At 29.2% G+C, this 21951-nt stretch overlaps 1 protein-coding gene across 1 annotated transcript in view; it reads left to right on the plus strand.

Moving 5' to 3' along the window:
- Positions 1-21951, plus strand: part of LOC101241140 (attractin) — a 79877-nt gene that overhangs the window by 9914 nt on the left and 48012 nt on the right. The window contains exons 2-5 of the mRNA XM_065792089.1: positions 6523-6609; positions 6724-6837; positions 8882-9019; positions 19867-20060. Coding sequence (XP_065648161.1) covers positions 6523-6609; positions 6724-6837; positions 8882-9019; positions 19867-20060 — 533 coding nt within the window. The remainder of the gene's footprint in view (positions 1-6522; positions 6610-6723; positions 6838-8881; positions 9020-19866; positions 20061-21951) is intronic.

Consider the following 21951-nt stretch of genomic DNA (forward strand, 5'->3'; position numbering starts at 1 on the left):
TGGTAATTCCAGATCAAGCCTCACTCACCTCCATTGTTTTTCCTCACACAGTGCTGCTGCGATTGCCAATCAAAACCGTTACTTCCATATCTATTAGCAAAACAATCCTGAAAACAGACGTCTGTTTATTACTGCTAGAAACCATTGTAAAAAGGTTTTGTCTATTGCCAAAGCCCGCTATTTTTAGGTCGTGATATCTCGTATCTCATCTCAAAAATTAGGCTCTTGTGACTTCTGGAGAATCTTTAATAGTATCAATAAAGGCAAATATGTATTCCACCTCTCTTGTATGGCTCAGACTTTATCACCTCACCTAAAGACAAAACCGAATTGTTTGCTAAAAACTTTTCATCAATATCATCTCTTGATTCCACTAGTTGCGTTCTACCTGATATTGCCAACAAACAGGTTGATCCATTGCTTGACATTCATATGACTCCAGCATCTGTATGTAAAGTGATTTCCTGGCTAGACTCTTCTACAGCATCTAAAGTGATTTCCTGGCTAGACTCTTCTACAGCTTGTGGCCCGGACAACATACCTGTTATTGTCTTGCAAAAGTGTTCTCCGGAGCTGTTGTCTATACTCTCAAAACTATTCAACAAGTGCTTATCAGAGTCTTGTTTTCTAGGCTACTGGAAAGCGGCATCTGTTATCCCTATCTTCAAAAGTTCTGGGGAGTGATCTGATTTGTCTAACTACCATCCCATTAGTCTTCTTCCTATCATAAGCAAAATTTTCGAATCTTTAATTAACAAACACTTAATCTCTCATCTTGAATCTAATAACTTACTTTCTGATCATCAATATGGATTTCAATCTTTTTGTTCTACAGCTGATTTGCTAACAGTAATAACCGTTAGGTTTTATCGTGCATTAGATAAAGGTGGAGAGATTAAGGCCATCGCTCTTGACATTTCAAAAGCTTTTGATAAAGTTTGGCATGCTGGTCTTCTCCATAAGCTTTCTTCTTAAGGTGTATCTGGCAACATCTTTAAGATCATTGAATCCTTCCTTTCCAATAGTTGCATAAAAGTTGTCCTCGATGGACAACACTCTTCTACTAATTCTGTAACTTCAGGGGTTCCTCAAGGTTCTATAATTGGCCCTATACTCTTTTTAATTTACATTAATGAACTTCCAGTTATTCTTACATCTAAGGTGGCATTGTTTGCTGATGATACTACCATTTATTCTTGTCGTGATAAGAAACCTACACTCTCTGATTGCTTGGAGAGGGCATTTGAGCTTGAAAAGGATCTCACTTCTGCTACAGCTTGAGGCTCACAGTGGCTGGTGAACTTCAATACAGATAAAACTCAATTTTTTTCAGCCAATCGTTATCGCAACAATTTAGATCTTCCTATATTTATGAATGGTGATGTACTCGATAAGTCATCTACTCTTCATCTTCTAAGATTAACTCTTACTTCTGATCTTTCTTGGAAACCGTATATCAAATCAGTCGCAAAATTAGCATCTGCTAAGGTTGCATCTCTTTATCGAGTTCGACACTTTCTTACTTCGGATTCTATTCTCTACCTCTATAAATCTCAAATCCGGCCCTGTATGGAATACTGTTGCCATATCTAGGGCAGATCTTCTAAGGATGCCTTTTCTATTTTAGACAAGGTCCAAAAATGCATTGTAAACATAGTTGGACCTGCTCTTGCAGCTAACCTCCAACCATTATCACATCGTCGTAATGTTGCTTCTCTTTCTCTTTTCTACAAATTCTATAATGGGCACTGCTCTAAAGAGCTAGTGTCTCTTGTGCCATCTACTTAAATTCATTCTCATGTTACTCGTCATTCAATTAAGCCTCATCCTTTTTCTGTGACTGTTCTTAAGTGCTCCAAAAACTCTTATTAGTCTAGTTTTTTCAGAAAATTTTAGACTTGCAATTTGAGGAGATGAATAAGACTGCTCTAAATCCTTGAAGCTAATTATAAAACTGCATAGTTTTCTTTTTAATCAATTCTCTAAGAATGGGGATTCGTTGTTGAGTTAATCTGCAATATTAGCACTTTTTTCCATTCTCTTAATCAATAGGTTTCTTTAATACAATGATTTATTTTATGCTCACATTTTTATGGATAGGTTTTTTAATGGATTCATCTAATCCATATTCTTTGCCAAAAGCTGTGGGTCCTTCAACTTTTGCTGTTTGTTTATTTTTTTCCCTGATTCATTTTCAGAAATTCTTTAAGGCTAACAGAGTTTTTTTTCATGTTATATTCTTATAAAAACTTAAAAATAAATTTTAAATGCTTTACCTTCATCTAAAAAACTGATAAATCTGAAAGGTTTGTTATAAAAAATATAGTGTCTTTGATGTTGTACTTTTAAGAGGTGTTAAAAGTTAAAATATTTATAAGGGTCTGTTCTGTCCTGGTTGTAGAATACTTTGACGGCCACATACACCCCTGGAGCAAGTTCTGCTACTCTTTCATCGATTTCCTCTTTCTCAGGCACAGTGTAGTCTACATTAGAACTACTTTCATAAAGAGGATAAAGAAACATAATCAATCCTTTCATCAGAGGATGAAGAATGATAATTTGTTTCCTTTTGCTGTTTACGAATTTGTTTCTTTGTTCTTTTCTTTTCACTTTGCCTAATTTTAATCTTTAACTCTTTTACACCTATATATTATATTTGTAAACAGTAAAAATATACATACTATACTGAAAATGATATAATATGGATAACAGGCATCATATTTACACCCTATAACTATATATTTTCAAATAGATAAATAGAGATGTCTCTTTTTTAAAAAAATATGAAATGCCAATGATGGCAGATACAAAGATCGCATGACTTTTGCTAATTTTTTTATTTTTTTTTTACAAAAAAAAAAAAATTCTGTCTTTATGCCTTAGAAAAAGTTAATAAATTACTAACCAAGACTTAAAACTACTAGTGGTGCATTCCGTAAAGAAAATAGATAAAAAAAGAGTGCTCAAGCACTATCTTTAAGATATCAAAAATTAACAACAAATTAGCCAGGTCCAGAAAAATTTAACTAAATTTAGTACCACAAAAAACAGTTTTATAGTATGTTCCGTATGAGTTCCGTATGAGTTGTTACATAACCACTAACTTCCCCTCCCCCTCCTCCATCCCTAAAGTGTGACATAATTTATGGACCCTTTATTTTTATTACTGGGCTTTTAAAGTTAGTTTATTACAGCTAACTTTGAAGCCAAACATAAAGCTATCCTTTAAAGCATAAAATCAAGTAGTTTTGATTAATGGCTTTGCTAGAAAAACCCTTTATTTATTGATTTATTACTACAGGGGCGTTAACGACCTGTTTCGGTGCAAAAGAATTAAATGCTCTTCTTTGTATTTTTTGTTTTCCTCCTTAAGTTCTTCCTTTTCTTTTTTTTCCATTTCCATATCTTCTAATCTAACATTATTAGGAGTACCAGTGAGGACTGTAGATTTCATACCTTTTCTACTATACTTTCTTTTGATTTGAATTTTCGGCAGAGGAATGATGTCGGAAGGAGATGTAGCAACTGAAATACTGGATGCTTAAGTCTCAGGTGACCTCATAGCAGAAGATGTACCGTTTGATTGAATGGAGCACTCATTAGAAGGGTCAGGTTTATATGATTGGGGAGCCATATCTTCAGGTCTTTCAGCTGATGTAACTGCCCCTGACTTAATCTCTTCAGACACAGTATCAAAAACAACAGTTGCTTGGATATCGGGGTCATATAAATCAGATTTATCAACTTCCTCTTGCTCAGTGACAGAAGAAAGCAAAAAATCTTCTGTGAAAATATTTTTATCTAATTGATAAATTCCTGTCATTTTAAATCTAGTGACTGCCTTTTCAATGTTTGCTGTCTTTTCTTAGGCCTGCTTGAATAACCTGTAGACATGATATTGTGTTAAAACTTGCCCAGGGTTACTTGAACTATCACAATGGTTGTCATATAGGCTTTGAGTAGTACTAAACAACCGGAATTAATATTTGACCGGGGCCTGGGCTGGGTTTGATAAGATATAGCTGGGGCCAGGGTCTGGCTTGTGACCGAGGTTGCATAAGCATTTATACATTGTAAAGTACATTATATTTTTTCAAATTTTATATTTGATTTTATACATATATATGCATTTATAAACATCATTATGATTCACATGATCATCATGATCATAATCATCATAATTGTCATCATCATTATCATCATCATCAACATCATCACAATCATCATCATCATTTTGTCATCATCATCATCATTATTGTCATCATCATCATCATCATCATCATCATCATCATCATCATCATCATCATCATCATCATCATCATCATCAGCAGCAGCAGGCTTTAACTTTCCTCTTATGCTGTTTCTCTAATCATTGTCAATACTCAAATGAGCTATCATCTCTATGACAATAAACCAAAACTCATTCTTGCTTGGCTATTCAACAAGTTGCATCCTTTTACTGTATCTGTCCATATTTATTAAATACTGACATATATATATATATATATATATATATATATATATATATATATATATATATATATATATATATATATATATATATATATTATATATATATATATAAATATGCCAGAGTTTAATAAATATTAAATGTAGGTATAAAATTATAATATATAAAAAATTATGAATTTATTTCTATCTCTGGCTATCAAGTTTTATAATTTTGCCAGGGCCGGGGCGAGATTTGCAAAAAGTCTCATTTTTAGCTGGGGTCAGGGCCCTGGTCACTTGCTGTTAGTGCCGTGGCTACTGTGTGTGGGAAGGCTTGCGAATAATGTTTTGTTTTGCAAAATAGCTTTTGCAAAACAGCTTGAAGAGATAAATGGGAAATGTGGTTATCCAAGATCAGTAAAACTAGACTTTCTATAGATGGATTGGTTTGTTTGATAAAATGTTCGAGGTAGAATCCAAATCAGTTACTTCCTTAATGCACTTCCTGTTGGACCGTCTTTAATTAAAAGTAGATTTTTCTGTTTCTGAGCAAGTAAAAAAATGGTGGCATGTAATGTTCTGTTAATGTAATGTCCTGCGTTCATGCTACAAGCTGCGGTAAAAGTTTTGCCTTGTTCAGCAGAGAATTTCTTTTTTTCCTGTGGTGGCTATATGTTTAGGTAATTTGTTGTGTAAAGTTTGAAAACCACTCTCATCCATGTTGTAAATTCTGTTTAGTTGAAAGTTATATTTGGCTATTAGCTCTATTAAATTTTTAAAATTTCTGGTCCAAAAAAATGGTCCAGCTGCTGTTTGTTAAAACCTATTGTGCAAGCAATGCTCGTCTTTCTTAGAGTTTTTAGAGACAAGCAATTTCTTTTCATGAAATCGAATGGAGTGATTTTAAGGTTAAACCATAAAATCTGGCATCTAAAGCTTTGCAGTGTTCCACAATTTTTCATTTCATGTGATCTGAAAAAATTCTTATGAAATAACCAAGACACTGAGTACCATATTCTATTTTTAACCTTTTTCTGATTGTGGGTTCATCAAAGTTCAGTGTTCTAGCAATTGTCCTAATTGACAATCCTGAGTTTTTTCATTTCTTTTACCTGGTTAAGTATGACATCAGTCAAGGGCTTGATTGCTTCTGCTTTACGATTATAGTTTCGGAAAAAAAAAGAAAACATCTTAGTTTTAAAAATTGAAACTGCAATACAAAATTCATTTGTCTAAATAGCAAATAGACGATAAGGTTAGGCAAAATGGACCCATTTTATTTTCTTTTAAATACATTAATAAATAAATATTAAGATTACAATTACAATTACAGTTAAATTTAAAATATAATAATAATAAACAAAATAGTTAAAGAAAGGCAAAGATCCTATATGCGGATCTTTGCCCCATGTACAGTACTAACATTTACCCCATTATCGCTTGTTAGTTTTATCAATAAAAAATATAAAACCCACAATATTTTTTAACTTGGAATATTTACACAGATAATCTATAATAGGTATTAAAAGTAACGATCATATTTAAATCATATCAAGAACAACTGAAAAAGGAGATATTGACTAATTTCTATAGAAATTACATAAAAATCTAATAAATCATAACTTACCTCATGTTGTCTAAAAAACTTGTATGAGAAAACTGATAATTCATCTAGCAGTGGCGTTTAAACATTAGAAATACCTAAAAATATCAGTTTCGCCAACATATAGAGTTATATCTAATTCAAGCTCTAGGGATCTTTACCCCCACCTACCCTATGCGGTGTGATAAAATATGCAAATATTAAAAATTTAAAAAAATAAAAGGGCAATCAAACCTGTTACATATTTGTTGATAGTTTCATCAAAATTTCATTAAAGAAAATATGCATAAGAAAAAGGCCGCACAAAAACAATTTTAAGTATAATTTAATATAATTAGTGTTATAATTAAAGCCCTCCGTTTAAATATATATCTATAATATATATATATATATATATATATATATATATATATATATATATATATATATATATATATATATATATATATATATATATATATATTTAGAATTACTGAACCTCAAGGGTATCTTATTCTAACAGAAGATGGATACGATAATGAATCAAAGTATATATTTTTGATAGATAGTGGAAGGTAATAAGTTGACTTGATAGTTTGTATTTTTTTAAATTTATTTTTGTTATTATTTTATTTAACTAAATTAATACTAAAGGTTGTCATGACAATAATAAAATATATTTTATTTAGAAATAATTCCATAATAACATTCAGTTTGAATAAGTTTGCTACAGAATGTATTTATGACAATTTGTTCATCTTTGATGGAAATTCCATCTATTCTCCTCTCCTTGCATCTTTTAGGTAGTTTTTGATTAAAGATTTTAATTATTAAATCTGTGTTTGTTTTTTGTTTAATTATTTGATTTTACATTTGATTTCATTGAAGATTTTACAAATTACATATTAAATGTTTTAACGTTATAAAACAGGACATTTATGTTTTTAAAACTATTATTCCATTAATTAACAATCTTTATTTATAAAGGAGATAAACTAAAAGTAACAAATTGTATTAAATTGTGAGCCTGTATCACTCACATCAATAGTGTGCAAAGTAATGGAAATCATAATAAGATACACAATAATGAATCATTTGACTAAGAGCATTTTACTCTCTAAGTTTCAATATATTTTTGTAACATCCAAAAGTTATTGCACAAATTTACTCAAAATGTTAGACATAATATCTGAAGCACTTGAAGAACAATTCAGTGATAGATATTTTATAATATATAATAACTGAAAATTGTTTCAGTCATATATAATATACAAAGATAGAATGTTACAGGAAGACTTAAGTAAACCGGCTGAATGTTACAGCAAGACTTATGTAAGCTGGTTCAATGTTACAGGAAGACTTAAGTAAGCTGGTTGAATGGTGCAAAAAATGGTTGTTCAAATTCAATAAAGAAAAATGTAAAATTATGTATATCAACAAAACAAACTTGAACTGTGATTGTTTTATGTGCAGTACACTCGATAAGATTCAGCAAAATGTTCCAGTTATATAAGAAACTATGTTAGAGAGATCTTGGTGTTATGATTTCGAACAATGTCAAATTGGAAAAACACATCAACACAACTGCAGCAAGAACTAATAGAAAGCTTGGTCAGATAAAAAAAACTTTTTTTGTTGATTAAATGAAAGTTGATAAATTATTATACACATTATTAGTTCGTCTGCACTTGAAGTTTGCAACAGCTATATGATATTTTTATTACCCAAAGAATATTGAGAAACTTGAGAATATACATCGCAGAGCTACACAAATATCTAGTTTATAGAATGTTTACTATAAAAGACAGACCAAAGAGATTTAACATGACTACATTAAAAACAAAAAAGCAAGATGTGATATGATTCAATATTATTAAATGAGTAAAAATATGGATAAAGTTAAATGGATAAAGGATATGGATAAAGTTAAATGGGATTTTTCTTCTAGAAAAGCTAAAAGCACATTAACGAAAGGTCATACACAGAAAATACAGAAAACAACTTACATGCTCTACCATAAGATTTAACTTCTTCACAAACAAATTAGTTTACAAATGGAAAAGTTTAACAGAAGAGATAGTCGTGTAAGCATTTTCAAGAACAAGTTTGTTTGTTTCAAAAACAAAAAGAAAATTGAATCATATTTGCAAACAATTTTTTTTTTCAATGTTTTTTTTTTTCAAAGTTTAACACAGTTATTAGATTCACATAAATTTTGTCTACAGCAAAAATGTGTACAGCAAATTATTATTATCATTATTATTATTAATTTATTGTTATCTTTATTATTTATTCAAGTATCAGTCTGGATATATTTTCTATATAATACAGGTTTTAAAATAATTTTAAATAAGTTTGAAAAATTTTTGTAAAATTTTGTACTTTCTGTAAAATTTTGTAAATGATTTTTTAATATATTTAAAAATAGGTAATTAATAAAATTACATTATTAAAATTTAATGTTAATATTTATACTTCACATACATGTTTATAAAATAATTTAAATTATATAAGGTTTGTTTTGTAAAGTTAGTAAATAAATTTTATAAAATAAATGTTATAATTTGAAAATTACTTTTTTAAATAAATTTGGACCTAATTTTATTTTATTTGTTTTAATTTTTTATTGTTAATCCAAAAAAATTTTCGATTTTTTTTCATAAACATTTATTGAACAAAACTTGTTTAAAAAAAAGAGAATGGAATCACAAAATAGCAATATATAATATGTTGAATATATATCATTTTTCCAAAATTAAGTTTAATTTAAACTTTCAATTTTTAAACTTTTAAGTTTATTTAATTTTTTCCATTTGATTATTCTGATGTTTTGATTGGTATTTTTAGTGGTGTCATACAATCGATAGATAATCCAAAGAGTATCCTTAATGACGCAATTACAGTCAAGTCTACTTCTGGTGTGGCTCTTTTGTATTTTTATAGTGATAAACACATTTCTGAACTTGGTTTTAACATATCATATCAGTGAGCGATTTATTTAAAAAAAAATTTATTATTATTAGTAAATATTTTGTTACTTTTTAAATTGCGATTTAAACAATATTGTGAATTTATATTAACAAACACTATAAATAAATTAAATGTAGGGTAGATTAGGGTATTATGAGCACCTTAAGCAAAAGTTAAAATATTTTCAAAACTAGTTATGCTGTATCCAAAGTTTTTACGAATAAATGATTTTTAGGGATCACTACTCATGATCCACAAAAATATTTGGGCACCCGAAATTTTTTCATAAAAACACAGGTTTTAAAAAAAGTATCAAAAGTGCTCATGTTACCCAGACCACTTGGTAATATGAGCACTTTAAATTAGCTCAAAAAACTAACAATTAAGTAAAAAAATATCATCCTGACAATAAGAACAAATTTATGGAACATAATTATTTGTTATTAATATAACTTATGATTTGTTATTAACAAAACTTATTAAAAGATCAAATTTTATCTTTTACAATACTATTTACAATACTAAATATCTAAAAAGATATTTAGTATTGTAAAAATATTTAAAAATTTTACTATGTTTTGTTTTTATTCAAAAAGCAATTAAAACCACTGCAACTTTAGGACTTTAAACTAGGTAATTTCAATGAAAAACACTGGGTATCTTTGAATAAAGTCAAAACTAAATGTTTCTATGCATTGTTTTTCAAACAAAAAAAAAACTGATTTTTAGCTAACATATTTTTTCTTTTGAAAAATTAAATTTCATTATTTTAGCATCAAGATTTCGCGTCACAGATTTATTCATGCTAATATTTTAACAACGTGAAAAATTTAATAGCGTTTTAATTAAATTACCACCGCTAATTACTGCATATAAATTCATGCTCATTGTTCTGACTTCTGTTATCACAACATAAAGTCGATTCAAAAAATTCAAAGCAACTTTAACTTGACTGTTTACATCTTAGAAATCTTTAAGTATGCTCATTAGGGTGGGTCATACTTATTAAATTTTGGATATGGGAGCATGCCCAATGTTTTTTTTGTGTATTAGAATATAAGAAGAGACGTAAATAATTTTTTTTTTCTAAAAAAGTTTATCTAGTGTGAGGGGTAAGGGCGTTTTAAAAATATAAGGTTTACTAAAAAGTCATCAAAATGGCACTTTTCTACCTTTTTTAAAAAAGCTTAAGGAATGCAATCATCAAAAAACAATTAGACATAATATGTTCAAAAAATAAAAAATAGCCTATGGTGCTACTTTACTTATGGCCATACAAAAAAAGGTAGACATAAATAAAGTTGTCTACCATTATGGATTTACAAGAAGAAAAAAATTTATAAATGTTAGAAATAGTAGAGCACGCAATAATTTAATTGTGTAATAGGATATTGGAAGAAACATGAATATTTTTTTTTCTTTTAAAAAGTTTGTCTTGTGTGTTTGCGCACGTTTGAAAAATGTAAGTTTTACAAAAAACTCATCAAATTGGCACTTTTTTTCCTATGGGGATTCAATCATCAAAAACAATTAGACATATTATAGACATTAAAACTACTCTTCTTAAGGTCATACAAAAGCGTATATATAAACGTACTGTGTTTGCTGCAGGGTATTAAAAGAAGAGGAAAACTTGCTCTATAAATAATAAATAATATAGTTTCTACAATAATTCACAAACTGAAGTTCAGAAACTTTTGAAGGGTTAAAAATTTATTGGTCCTTAAAATATGTCATAAAAGAGAAAAAATATATTTAACATTAAAGTTATTTACTGTGATTATAAACAATATTCCAAAGCAAAAGAAAACAACTAAAAAAATTTTTATTGCCTAAATTAATTTAAATAAATTTTTTTTTGATTGGTTCACAGGCATGATTCCTCGATGTTCTATTGTTGCTCTGATGAACCCATCTCTTTCTTTTCCAAATACCGCTTGAGAAGCTTTTATGACTTCTTAGACACATCTTTCAATAACTTGCCCATGAACAGGAAAACAAGGTGCACACATTGGGGGAGGCATTATATTTTAAAAGTTCATCCTTTGACAATAAACATGTAAGTAAAGGTTCATGTATGTCCAATTAATTAAATCAAAAAGTGAATCAGCATTTTCATTATGTAAATAATGCTTTCTACTTCTTACATTAGTGTTTCTGTATTCTGAATCTCCTCTTAATTTTAAAATTGTTTTAAATGCAAATTCTGTTTCTGTTTTTTCTAAACTACATAACAATGCTTAAAGAACATTTTCACTATGAGCATTCCATGAAGATGATAAAACATAGGGTATTACAATGTTTTTAACTTTAAGTCTTTGATGACAAAAAAGTTTTAATTACTTTAGTATATGGTTAGGCTCTTCAGTCCACTTCCACTTAACTTTGATTTCAAACCAAAGTGGCACATAAACTCCAACAATAAACTCCAGAAGTTGAAGATTATGTGTTTCTTCAACTAAAAGTAAGATTTCTGAGCACCAAAGTAAACATATTCTGTTTGCAAATTCAACCATCTTGCTTGCTAATATGGCCCAATTTCTTTGCCTTCAAGAAATACTCCTGTGTTAATTGCATAGTTAATTTCATAAAGATACTTTTAATCATCTGAAAGTGCTTTTACAACTTCAGAGTCAAGATGTATCGTTGTATTAGGAAATTCAATTTTTATTATGCTATCTTTGACTTTGAAGCTAATAACCTTACCTATAAGTTTTCCAATAGAAGCAGAAAAATTATTTTCTGATGCAGTTTTTCCATCAAGCTGAATCATAAGATGTCAAAGAGGTAGTACATTTGTATGTAGAGCACAAATTATCCATATTAGTTTTTTATTCAATTTATATTCAAGGTAGTGGATAACACCTCCTTTCCAACCAGTGTTTAAATTTGTTGAGTCCGCACCAATGGCAACTAATGAGTCTCCAGCATCATGATTCACAATCCATAAAGCTTATCAGCCATTTGCTCAGCTGCAGTTTCTACTCTTCCATCAGAATTGTTAGTGAAATGAAGTTGGTATTTACCTCCAGGTTCAGAACAAACTAAATAATGTTCTTTTTTTTTTGGGATGTAATTTTCCATCTTTTTCTTTCATGTACTTAGTTAAATCTTTTCATCTATCAAAAAAAATACATTAAATATTATCATTCATGGTTGCTTTTTCAGCTCTAACTTGGATTTCTTTCATTAACTTGTTCTTACCTTGTTTTATTTTGTTATTATCAACAAAAATATAAATATTTTTCTTTAAAAAATGTGCATCTCTTGCAGAAGCTAAAGCAGCAGTAGCTATGGCCTCTGCAGCTCTGTTAGATACTCCATACCTAATAGTAATATCTAAGTAATTTTTTTTTTTAAACTGAAGTATTCTTTATCTGAATTATTTGCATTTTTGTTGCCAATGTCTGAATCGTCTATTGTTGTTTTAAATTCTACTGCTAAAGGAGAAAATAAATGCTCAAATTATGTTAATCAGTTTTAATAAAACAGTTGTGTTATATTTTTTAATTCAAGTTTTCAACAAAAATTAGAAAAAAATATTTGTAATATTTTTGTATTTACCTAAATCCTCACTATTTGTTCCAGGTATTTTAGAGTCTGATTTTTTTTTCTCCAAATATCTTGTTAACCGATGTCTCTGATACATCAACTATCCTATTTGTAAAGTACTTTTGTTGCCAAAATTTCTTTCTTTCTTTGAGCTTGTAAGAAAAATAGTTCTTGCGATAGTAACTTTGCTACTTTTGGACATATACAAGTCACATGGGCTTTAAAAAGACAAATATCGCATCCACTTTCATTACAGCATAAGGTTTTGCACTTATATTTTGTCAAGACAAATAACTTATCAAGTTTGTCTGTATACATATTTCTTTTTAACGTAGTTTTCAATTTTCCAATGTCTTTTGCAATGTTTTATTCAAGAACAAGTTTATCAACTGCATATTTTTCTGAGACCAACAGGATTGTAGAAGTTGCTGACATACTAATACTTTTTATTATAATAAATAATTGTATACACATACACATACTCAAATGTGTTACTGATTTTTCATGCAATAAAATTTGTTTAATAAAATAAGTTATTGGGTAATGGACTCAAAGTTTGAGTCCATTACCCAATAACTCATGCAATTTAGGGCATTTTTATACTGTTTGAGCTCTGGTAGAGCATTTATCACAATAATATGCTATAAATTTGTTGATTACATCATTTCTAAATTTTTTTATTACAATATTTAGAATGCCAAAGTGATCATAAATAAATAGAACACATTTAAAAAGCAAATCGTTCAGGAAACTATTATCTCAGTAATTATCCTACAAATTAGCTATAAGATCAACTTTATAACATATAAAAAATCATACACCTTTTCCTGTTATTGACCAATTTTTATGGTTTTTAATATTATTGGAGAGGGGGATATTAGACCCAAGCCCACAAATTTTGATAACCATGTTTTATGATTCATCTCATTTTATATATTAGTTGCATTATGTACATTGAAAATAACAAATAAGATTCTTATACTAATTTTTTTAGAGTTTTTAGTAAGAGACATTTTTTAAACGCCCTGCCCCCCTCCCTCCCCATAAGACAAACTTTTAAAGAGAAAAAAAAAAATTCACGTTTCTTCCAATATCCTATTACATAAATATATTATTACCCGCTCTACCATTTCTAACATTTATAAATTTTTTGTTGTTGTAAAATCAATAGTAGACAACTTTTAGTTGTTCATACATAACATACAAACACGGAAGTCTACCGTGTTTGTATGGCCTTAAGAAAACAAGCACCATAGATTATGTTTTATTTTTAGGTCTATATTATGTCTAATTGTTTATTGATAATTGCATTCCCATAAGCTTTTTAAAAAAAGGCACAAAAGTGCCATTTTACATTTTTAAAATGCCCTGCTCCCCCCACTAAATAAACTAGAACTAGAAGGTTTTAGAGCAAGATAACGATTGACAGATGACTTAAAAGATTGCAAATTATATAAATCAGGAAAGTGAAGTAGGACAAAGGAAGCGAATTAGGAACTAGCGAAGTAGAAGGAAGGAAACTTCGAGGAATAAAACTAGGTGAGTAAGAGCTTTTGGAGCATTTAGGAACAGTCACAAAAAAAGGATGAGACTTAATTGAATGACGAGTAACACAAGAATGAATTTTAATAGATGGCACAAAAGATGCTAGCTCTCTAAAGCAGTGCTAACTATAGTATTTGTAGAAAAAAGAAAGAGAAGCAACATTACAGCGATGTGATAATGGTTGGAGGTTGGCTGCAAGAGCAGGTCCAACTATGTTTATAATGCATTTTTGCACCTTGTCTATAAGAGGAAGGGCATCATTAGAAGATCCGCCCTAGATATGGCAACAACATTTCAATCAGAGAGTGTTAGCTTCTTGTCATAACAAAAATAAATGGTAGTATCATCAGTGAGCAATGCCACCTTAGATGTGAGAATATCTGGAAGATCATTAATGTAAATTAAAAAGAGTATAGGGCCAAGAATTTAACCTTGAGGAACCCCTGAAGTTACAGAATATGAAGAAGAGTGCTGTCCATTGAGGACAACTTTTATACTATGATTGGAAAGAAAGGATTCAATAATCTTAACGATGTTACAAGATACACCATAAGAAGAAAGCTTATGGAGAAGACCAGCATGTCAAACTTTATCAAAACCTTTTAAAATGCCAAGAGCAATGGCCTTAACCTCTTCACCTTTATCTAATGCATGATAAAACCTATCAGTTATTGCTGTTACCAAATCAGCTATAGAACAAGAAGATTGAAATCCATATTGATGATCAGAAAGTTATTAGATTCTTGATGAGAGATTAAGTGTCTGTTAATTAAAGATTCAAAAACTTTGCTTATGATAGGAAGAATACTAATGGGACAGTAGTTAGACAAATCAGATCGCTCTCCAGAATTTTTGGAAATAGGGATAACAGATGTCGCTTTCCAGCAGGCTGGAAAACAAGAGTCTGATAAGTACTTGTTAAATAGTTATGAAAAAATTGACAACAGCTCCGGAAAATAATTCTGCAAGAATATAATAGGTACGTTGTCCAGTCGACAAGCTGTAGAAGAGTCTAAGCAGGAAATCACTTTTAATACAGAAGCTGGAATGATACGAATGTCAAGAAATGGTCCAACCTGTTTTACTGCTAAATCAGGTAGAACGCAACTAGTGGAATCAAGACATGATATTGATGAAAAGGTATTAGCAAACTTTTCAGCTTTGTCTTTAGGTAAGGTGACAAAGTCTGAGCCATACAAGAGAGGTGGAATAACAGATTTGCCCTTATTATTAATACTATTAAAGATTCTTGAGAAGTCACAAGTGCCTAATTTTTGTCATGAAATATGAGATTTCATGACCTGAGAAAAGTGGGTTTTGGCATTAGACAAAACCTTTTTACAATGGTTCCTAGCAGTAATAAACAGTTGTCTATTTTTTGGAGAATTGTTTTGCTGATAGATATGGAAGTAACGGTTTCGATTGGAAATTGCAGCAATGTGAGGAAAACATAAAAGAAGAATGAGGCTTGATCTGGAATTGTCGAGAGGGAATAAAAGATTCATGCCAGCCTGAATCCATGAAGTTATGTAAGGAGCACATTTGTCAGCAGGAAGACGAAAGATTTCAACCCAAGGGCCATCACAAAGAAAATCACAAAAAGAGTCCCAGTCAGCTTTAAGGTGGTTGTAAGAGGTACAATGATAAGGAGATTCAGATGATGAAAAAGAATGAGATAATAGTTTTAGAGAGATCAAACTATGATCAGAAGCATCTAAGGGTGAATGTGGAAAAACTGAACACTTACTAGGATCAGAAATAAGACATAAGTTGAGTTAAGAAGGTAAATGATTGAGTTAGAGATTGAGAAAGTCAAAAGTTGTGGGCTTTAATGCCCGCAGAGTCACTGACACTAGAGCCAAGCCATTCAGTGTGATGAGCATTAAAGTCATCAACAACAACAATATTGGCTGATTGATAAAGAGAGAGGGCTTGGTCAATTTGATCCGAAATAACATCAAAAAGAGTGCAGTCTTGAGATGAAGGAGAGTGATATAGTACAAAGAGAAAGACGATAGAGTGAAGTGGTGCTAAACGAAAGCACATAAAAAAATAGTCTGTGGATTCAAACCTAGTTTCCCAACAAATGGGTGAATTCTTATGAATGTAAATGCCCAGCCCAAGCATGTGACTATTGGAGTCTTTACGGGTTGAAGGAAGATAACCATCAACACCATAAGATCACAAGATGAGATAGCCGAACTCAAATTAGTCTCACAAAAAGCAAGTAGATCTGGTGAAATTTGCAAGAGATATAACTCAACTGAAGAAAAGTTACTTCGAAGACCACAAATAATAATGAATGATAGGTTTAGAGAACTTGGTGATGATGATGGTTTTTTGCGTTTTATGGTTTTTGGTACTTTATTTATTTTTAAATTTGTTAATGAACTTGACTCAAAGCATAGACAATACTTAGTACACTGTTTAATAGCCCAAGCAATTGCCTCATTACCATTAATAAACCCTAAGTCATAACAAAGGGCTCCAAATGTGGCCTCGACAATGCACACCAAAAGTAAAAACAGGGATACCATCCATGCGCAACATGGAACTGTTAATACTTTTATATTTTTCAGTTGTTGATGGAATCAGCCTCTCTGAGAGCTACCACAGAGTTCAGGAAACCTGACTACCAGCCGGTCTCAGAACCATAAGACTGAGTTTTAGAGCTGTATCCTCATTAGGAGATAATAAAATGAGTTGCCTAGTCATAAAAATAGAGACACAAGCAAAACCCATTCATTTAGTCAAGAAGATCTACATTACCCTAATCTACCCTACACTTATTTGTTAAACTCAATTTTTTGAGTTTGACAAATAATTGTGTACATTCTCAATTTTTCTCAAAAAATAAACTCAATTTTTTGAATGGTTCTTATTCATAATAGATTGCAGTTGAGTTGTGATCATATTGATTTGATTTTGCTAGTAAAATTTTTTATAAACATAGTTATTTGATCAATAATTAAATATTGAAAAAGTTTATGTAATGAGTTACATAATGGTGCAAAGCATGCAAACTCTAACTTTGAAGTTATTGGTAAACATGTAAAACAATAAAAAATACTATTAGTTCATCTTTATAAAAATCTTGCAAAATTTAATCAGTAATATCCTGTTTCAAATTTTTGTGCTTCTTACTTCCACAAACAGTATATAATGTAAACCGCCCAGTGGTTGACATTTTTTTTTTACTTAGTCTTATATAAATAATAAAATCTCACACGTTATTTCATAAATAATTGATCTTAAAGTTTTATTGTATAAAGTGATAGTTGCTCTTTACTATACACTTATAGTGAATGACATCTGAAAATAAATAGGAAGTTGTAGCCCCAAAATGTCAAAATATCGAACAAAGGACAACATTTTAAGATCAATATTTTTATTTTCCATTATTCGACACATAAAAAAATTTTAAATTAAGTGTTTCTTTAAACACGGGTACTTAAATGTTATGTAGCAAAACAAAAAAAGTATGTTATTTCTAGTTTACAACATAAACTGAAAAACATACTTTGAAGAAAACATTTAAAAGTCTGTTTTTTATGTTTTACAGCGCAAGATAAAAACTTACAATTTAAACTTAAATAGGCAACATTTTTTTTCTTCTTTATTTTTGTGGTTTTCTTAGCATCTTATTTCTTTTCTGCAGTTGCCAATTGTATTTGTTTGCATTTTTTTGGGGGGCAATAGTTTTTTTCTTTTTTTGTTAAAAATATTTAAGGTGTTGTCAAAACAGATGTTGTATGGAATTGTTAAGCAAATGTCCTAACTTTAGAAACAGTGAATTTAGAAATTTTAGTGAGGGAAACCATCTAAGATGCAGTAAGGCTTTGCTTATAGCTGTTTGTTTAGAAAGCAATGTTGATGAACAGACAGACAGACAGGAGGAGGTAGGAAAGTTTCATTGATTGCACCTAAAAAAAAAAAATGCAAGAAAACTATATTAAAATGGAGTGTCTGGGCAAATATTTACAAAATACATGCAACTTAATATAAGCTATGTTATTTCAATAAAATTTAAAGGAAATATAAATATTACCTTCTACATAGCTTTATTCTTCTACACGGCTTTTTCACTGGCTTGTGAATTGTTATTTTTCTTCTTTGCTTTTTGTTATGTCTGCATTTCTTTTTTGTAAATAATTAAAACATTTTTTCCTAGTGGGAAAAGGCAATGGTTCTAAATAAAAACATTCAATGACCAAGTTATCGCATTCAAATGAAAATCTGTAAAATATATGTACAAATATAAATAGATTGAAAATTTGTATGGCTATTAATTTAAAAAAGAGGCTTAAATAATAGTTTAAAAGTTTAATGAGTAAATGTAACTTACAACTTCATAGTTGCACCTGCTCCCAGTGATTCTATAAGATTAGTGCAATATTTATCAGATAAAGTTTAAGATCTAGTATTGAGCTTCTCAATAGCATCTACTTGCTACTTAATTAACTAATAGGACATTAAAAATGCCAAGTTTACCTCTAAACTTCTTGAACTGCATTGTTAATATCCTTATCAATATATCAGGATCTTAATGCCATTTTTGAACGGCTGTTTTTTTTAGGAGACATTTTAACTTAATTTTAATTTTATTTATTTATTTTTAGATTTAGAAGAATATAAACACATTTTAATAACAGTAAAAACATTTAGATATTCATTTGAGAACTCCAAAGATTTGGAATTAATCTCCAATAGAATTACATTGTTGCAAGCTTTAGTGATTGCGCAAGTAGAACTTTACGAAACAGTAATAATTGTCCAAAGGGAATTGTTGCAATCATAACAATCAAGAAAGCAATATTTTTAAAAGTCTCTAAAATTCCTAGCAAGTTGAAACATTATTTTTAGTTGATGACTAGAAAAATACTTATGAAAATTATTTCTCAGATTTAAGGGTATTTACAAAACTTTTGTTACTCCAAATCATTGTGTTTATTTTTATGTTTATACCAAACTTCCTTGATATATAAAGAAAAAATGGGCAATCATTTTAGACACTATTTTGGCACTTCACTCCAGTTAGTGTTAGCTCAGCATATTTTTTAGTAACAAAATGTCAAGGACTGGATGTCGATTACTGGGTGGTTTGCCCTATCTATTATTTGATAAACAACATCTATTATCTACATTTTTTTAGAAATACTAATGATACTTCAGTTTTCTACTTTACATTTTTTCAGAATTATTAATGATACTTTAGTCTTCTACATTACATTTTTTCAGAGATAATGATACTTCAGTTTTCTACTTTACATTTTTTCAGAAATAATACTGAAATAATTTTATCAAGTAATTTTTTTGGTTCAAATTTTTTTATTAGTTTTTCAGAATAACTAATGGTAAATGAAAATAATGGTAAATAATAAAAAACATCTAATGGTAGCTTATCTAAAATATATAATTATCAAAAGGTGCAAAATCCGAGTCCGAGCAACAACATAAATTAATATTTTCTCTATCAGTTATTAGGAACAAAAGTCTTTCATTAGATTTAATATTTATAGATAATTTATAGATTTAATATTTATAGATTTATAGGATAATAGGTTTCTGTATATAAAATTTGGATATTGAATAAACTCAAAATTTTTATTTTTGCACCTGTTATAAGTTCATTTTTCATTTAACAAATTGAATTAAATATTTGCTTTATCAAAATTTAGTAAGTTGAAAAAAATGAAAGTTTGTTATAATAATATTTTACGCAACTTAAAAAAAAGTTGTAAAAGAGATGTATTAATTGTTTTTAGAGTAAGCTACTGCAATCAAAGCTTTTGCTCCAATGATGAATTATGCATTCATTCAAAAAATTGTACTTGTGGCGATTTTCAGAACAGAGATTTTTGTTCAGTTCAAGCTCAAAGTTACTGCTGCATTTCTTATAATTTGGTTACAGGAAAGAGTATTTGTGAGCAATGCACAAGTGATTTAAGTAAATTCCCATGTGAGTTTTATTAAATTACTAAAACTAGAATTAACTTCAAATATTTGATTAATAAATATTGTATTATATTAAAATATAATGTGGAATATTTTTTGTTTTTTGATTCACCCTTTTATTCATTTTATTTGTAACCTTTTCATTCACCCTTAACCCATTATTCATTCACTTTTAACCATTTATTTATTCACCTTTAACCCTTTGTTCATTCACTCTTAACCCTATATTTATTTACTCTTTGATTATAATCCTTAATGTTTATTATTTTTTTTGAAAAATCAAAACTATTGCAAATCAAAGCTATTATTTTTACCAATTTTTTTAATGACTACTGAACATTCAAACCTTTCATTATGTTCTTCTCAAAAGTACTTTATGCACCATAATACTTTTGTACCAGTAGTAAACAATGGAATGGGTTTTCATGAGAGGTCAGAAGTGAGCGATAGACCCAAGATGGCAAAAAGTTAAAGACTCGTGAGTGGTTTAATATGTAGACAACTCTAATTTTAACTCTTAACTAATAGCAATTTTTTTTTTTACAATAGTAATTAGGAAATTTTGTTATTTATATAATCTGCTTTTTAAATAGTGTTTATACATCAGTATAACTTTTTATATTTAAAGCAATTTTTTTAAATCAAGGTTAAACTTTAGGTCTAGCTTACCAGAAAAAAAAACCTAACCTCTCAGTACATTTGTAAAATGATTACAAACAAAAAGTTGATTTTTAAATCAAAATTGAATTCTCAGTCTCAAAAGTTTTGACTCTCAGTTCAAATTATTTTTTCAAAATTAGTTTAAAAATCTGTTATAAGAAAAACAACCTATGCAGGTGCAGAGCAGATGATCTTCCATGTTTTTGGAAGGTTAAAATTACCTGTTTTGTCATCTTTTATTTTATCATCAGAGTGATTTCATGTTTATTTATCATCATTTATTTTATCATCATCTGTTTTATCATCATTTTTTATCATTAGAATGATTTCATATTTATTTTTTAAATATATTTTTGTGTTCCAAGGTTGAGGGTGCTAATTTAATTGAGAAAGTTACCATTTATTGTTGTTTACAACTCTTTCTCAACCATTCAAAATACAAATCTTAACTAGCAATGTTGTTGCAAATAAAAATCTTTACTTGCAATGTTGTTGCATACATGACTACCACATTTTTTTGTGTTGTAAATTCTGTTTATGCAAATTATTATGCTGTTGACTTTGAAAATAATTATTTACTTTACCAAGACCCAGGAGACTACTATAGTGGTAGTGGTGTAGTGGTAGAGCGCTCACTTCATAAGCGAGTGGTTCCGAGTTCTATCCCCACCACATCCCTGGTAGTACCGTGCTCAACTTGTTTCTCAGCCCAGTGGCCTTGTTCGTCAAGGTTTGGGCTTCAGAGTTCAGAGAGGTTTATAACCACAGTTGAGTAAACTCCTTGTCTGTTGTGGCCTTCTTGGCCTTGGGAGGTGAATTAACATAAAACTTTATATATATATGTATGTATATATATATATGTATATATATATATGTATATATATATATATATATATATATATATATATATATATATATATATATATATATATATATATATATATATATATTTTGTCATAATATCTCTCAAGCCTGTAATTGTAAGCCACACAAACTTTAAAAAATTAAGCCATTACCATAATTCAATGGTCAGAATCCTCTATTTTTAATAAATTTCTTTACTTTTATTTATAAGTTTGATGTTATTGTGAATAACTCAGTGGATAACTTACTTCTTAGTTAAAAAACCTTTATGAATGGAATTACATCATTATATAATGTTCTGGTCTAACCCTACTTTAAACAAACTTAGTACTTTAAAATCCGAATCTACTATGTGGCTAGCCAACTGGAAA

The sequence above is a fragment of the Hydra vulgaris genome, chromosome 03, assembly GCF_038396675.1.
Source record: "Hydra vulgaris chromosome 03, alternate assembly HydraT2T_AEP".
Classification (NCBI taxonomy): domain Eukaryota; kingdom Metazoa; phylum Cnidaria; class Hydrozoa; order Anthoathecata; family Hydridae; genus Hydra; species Hydra vulgaris.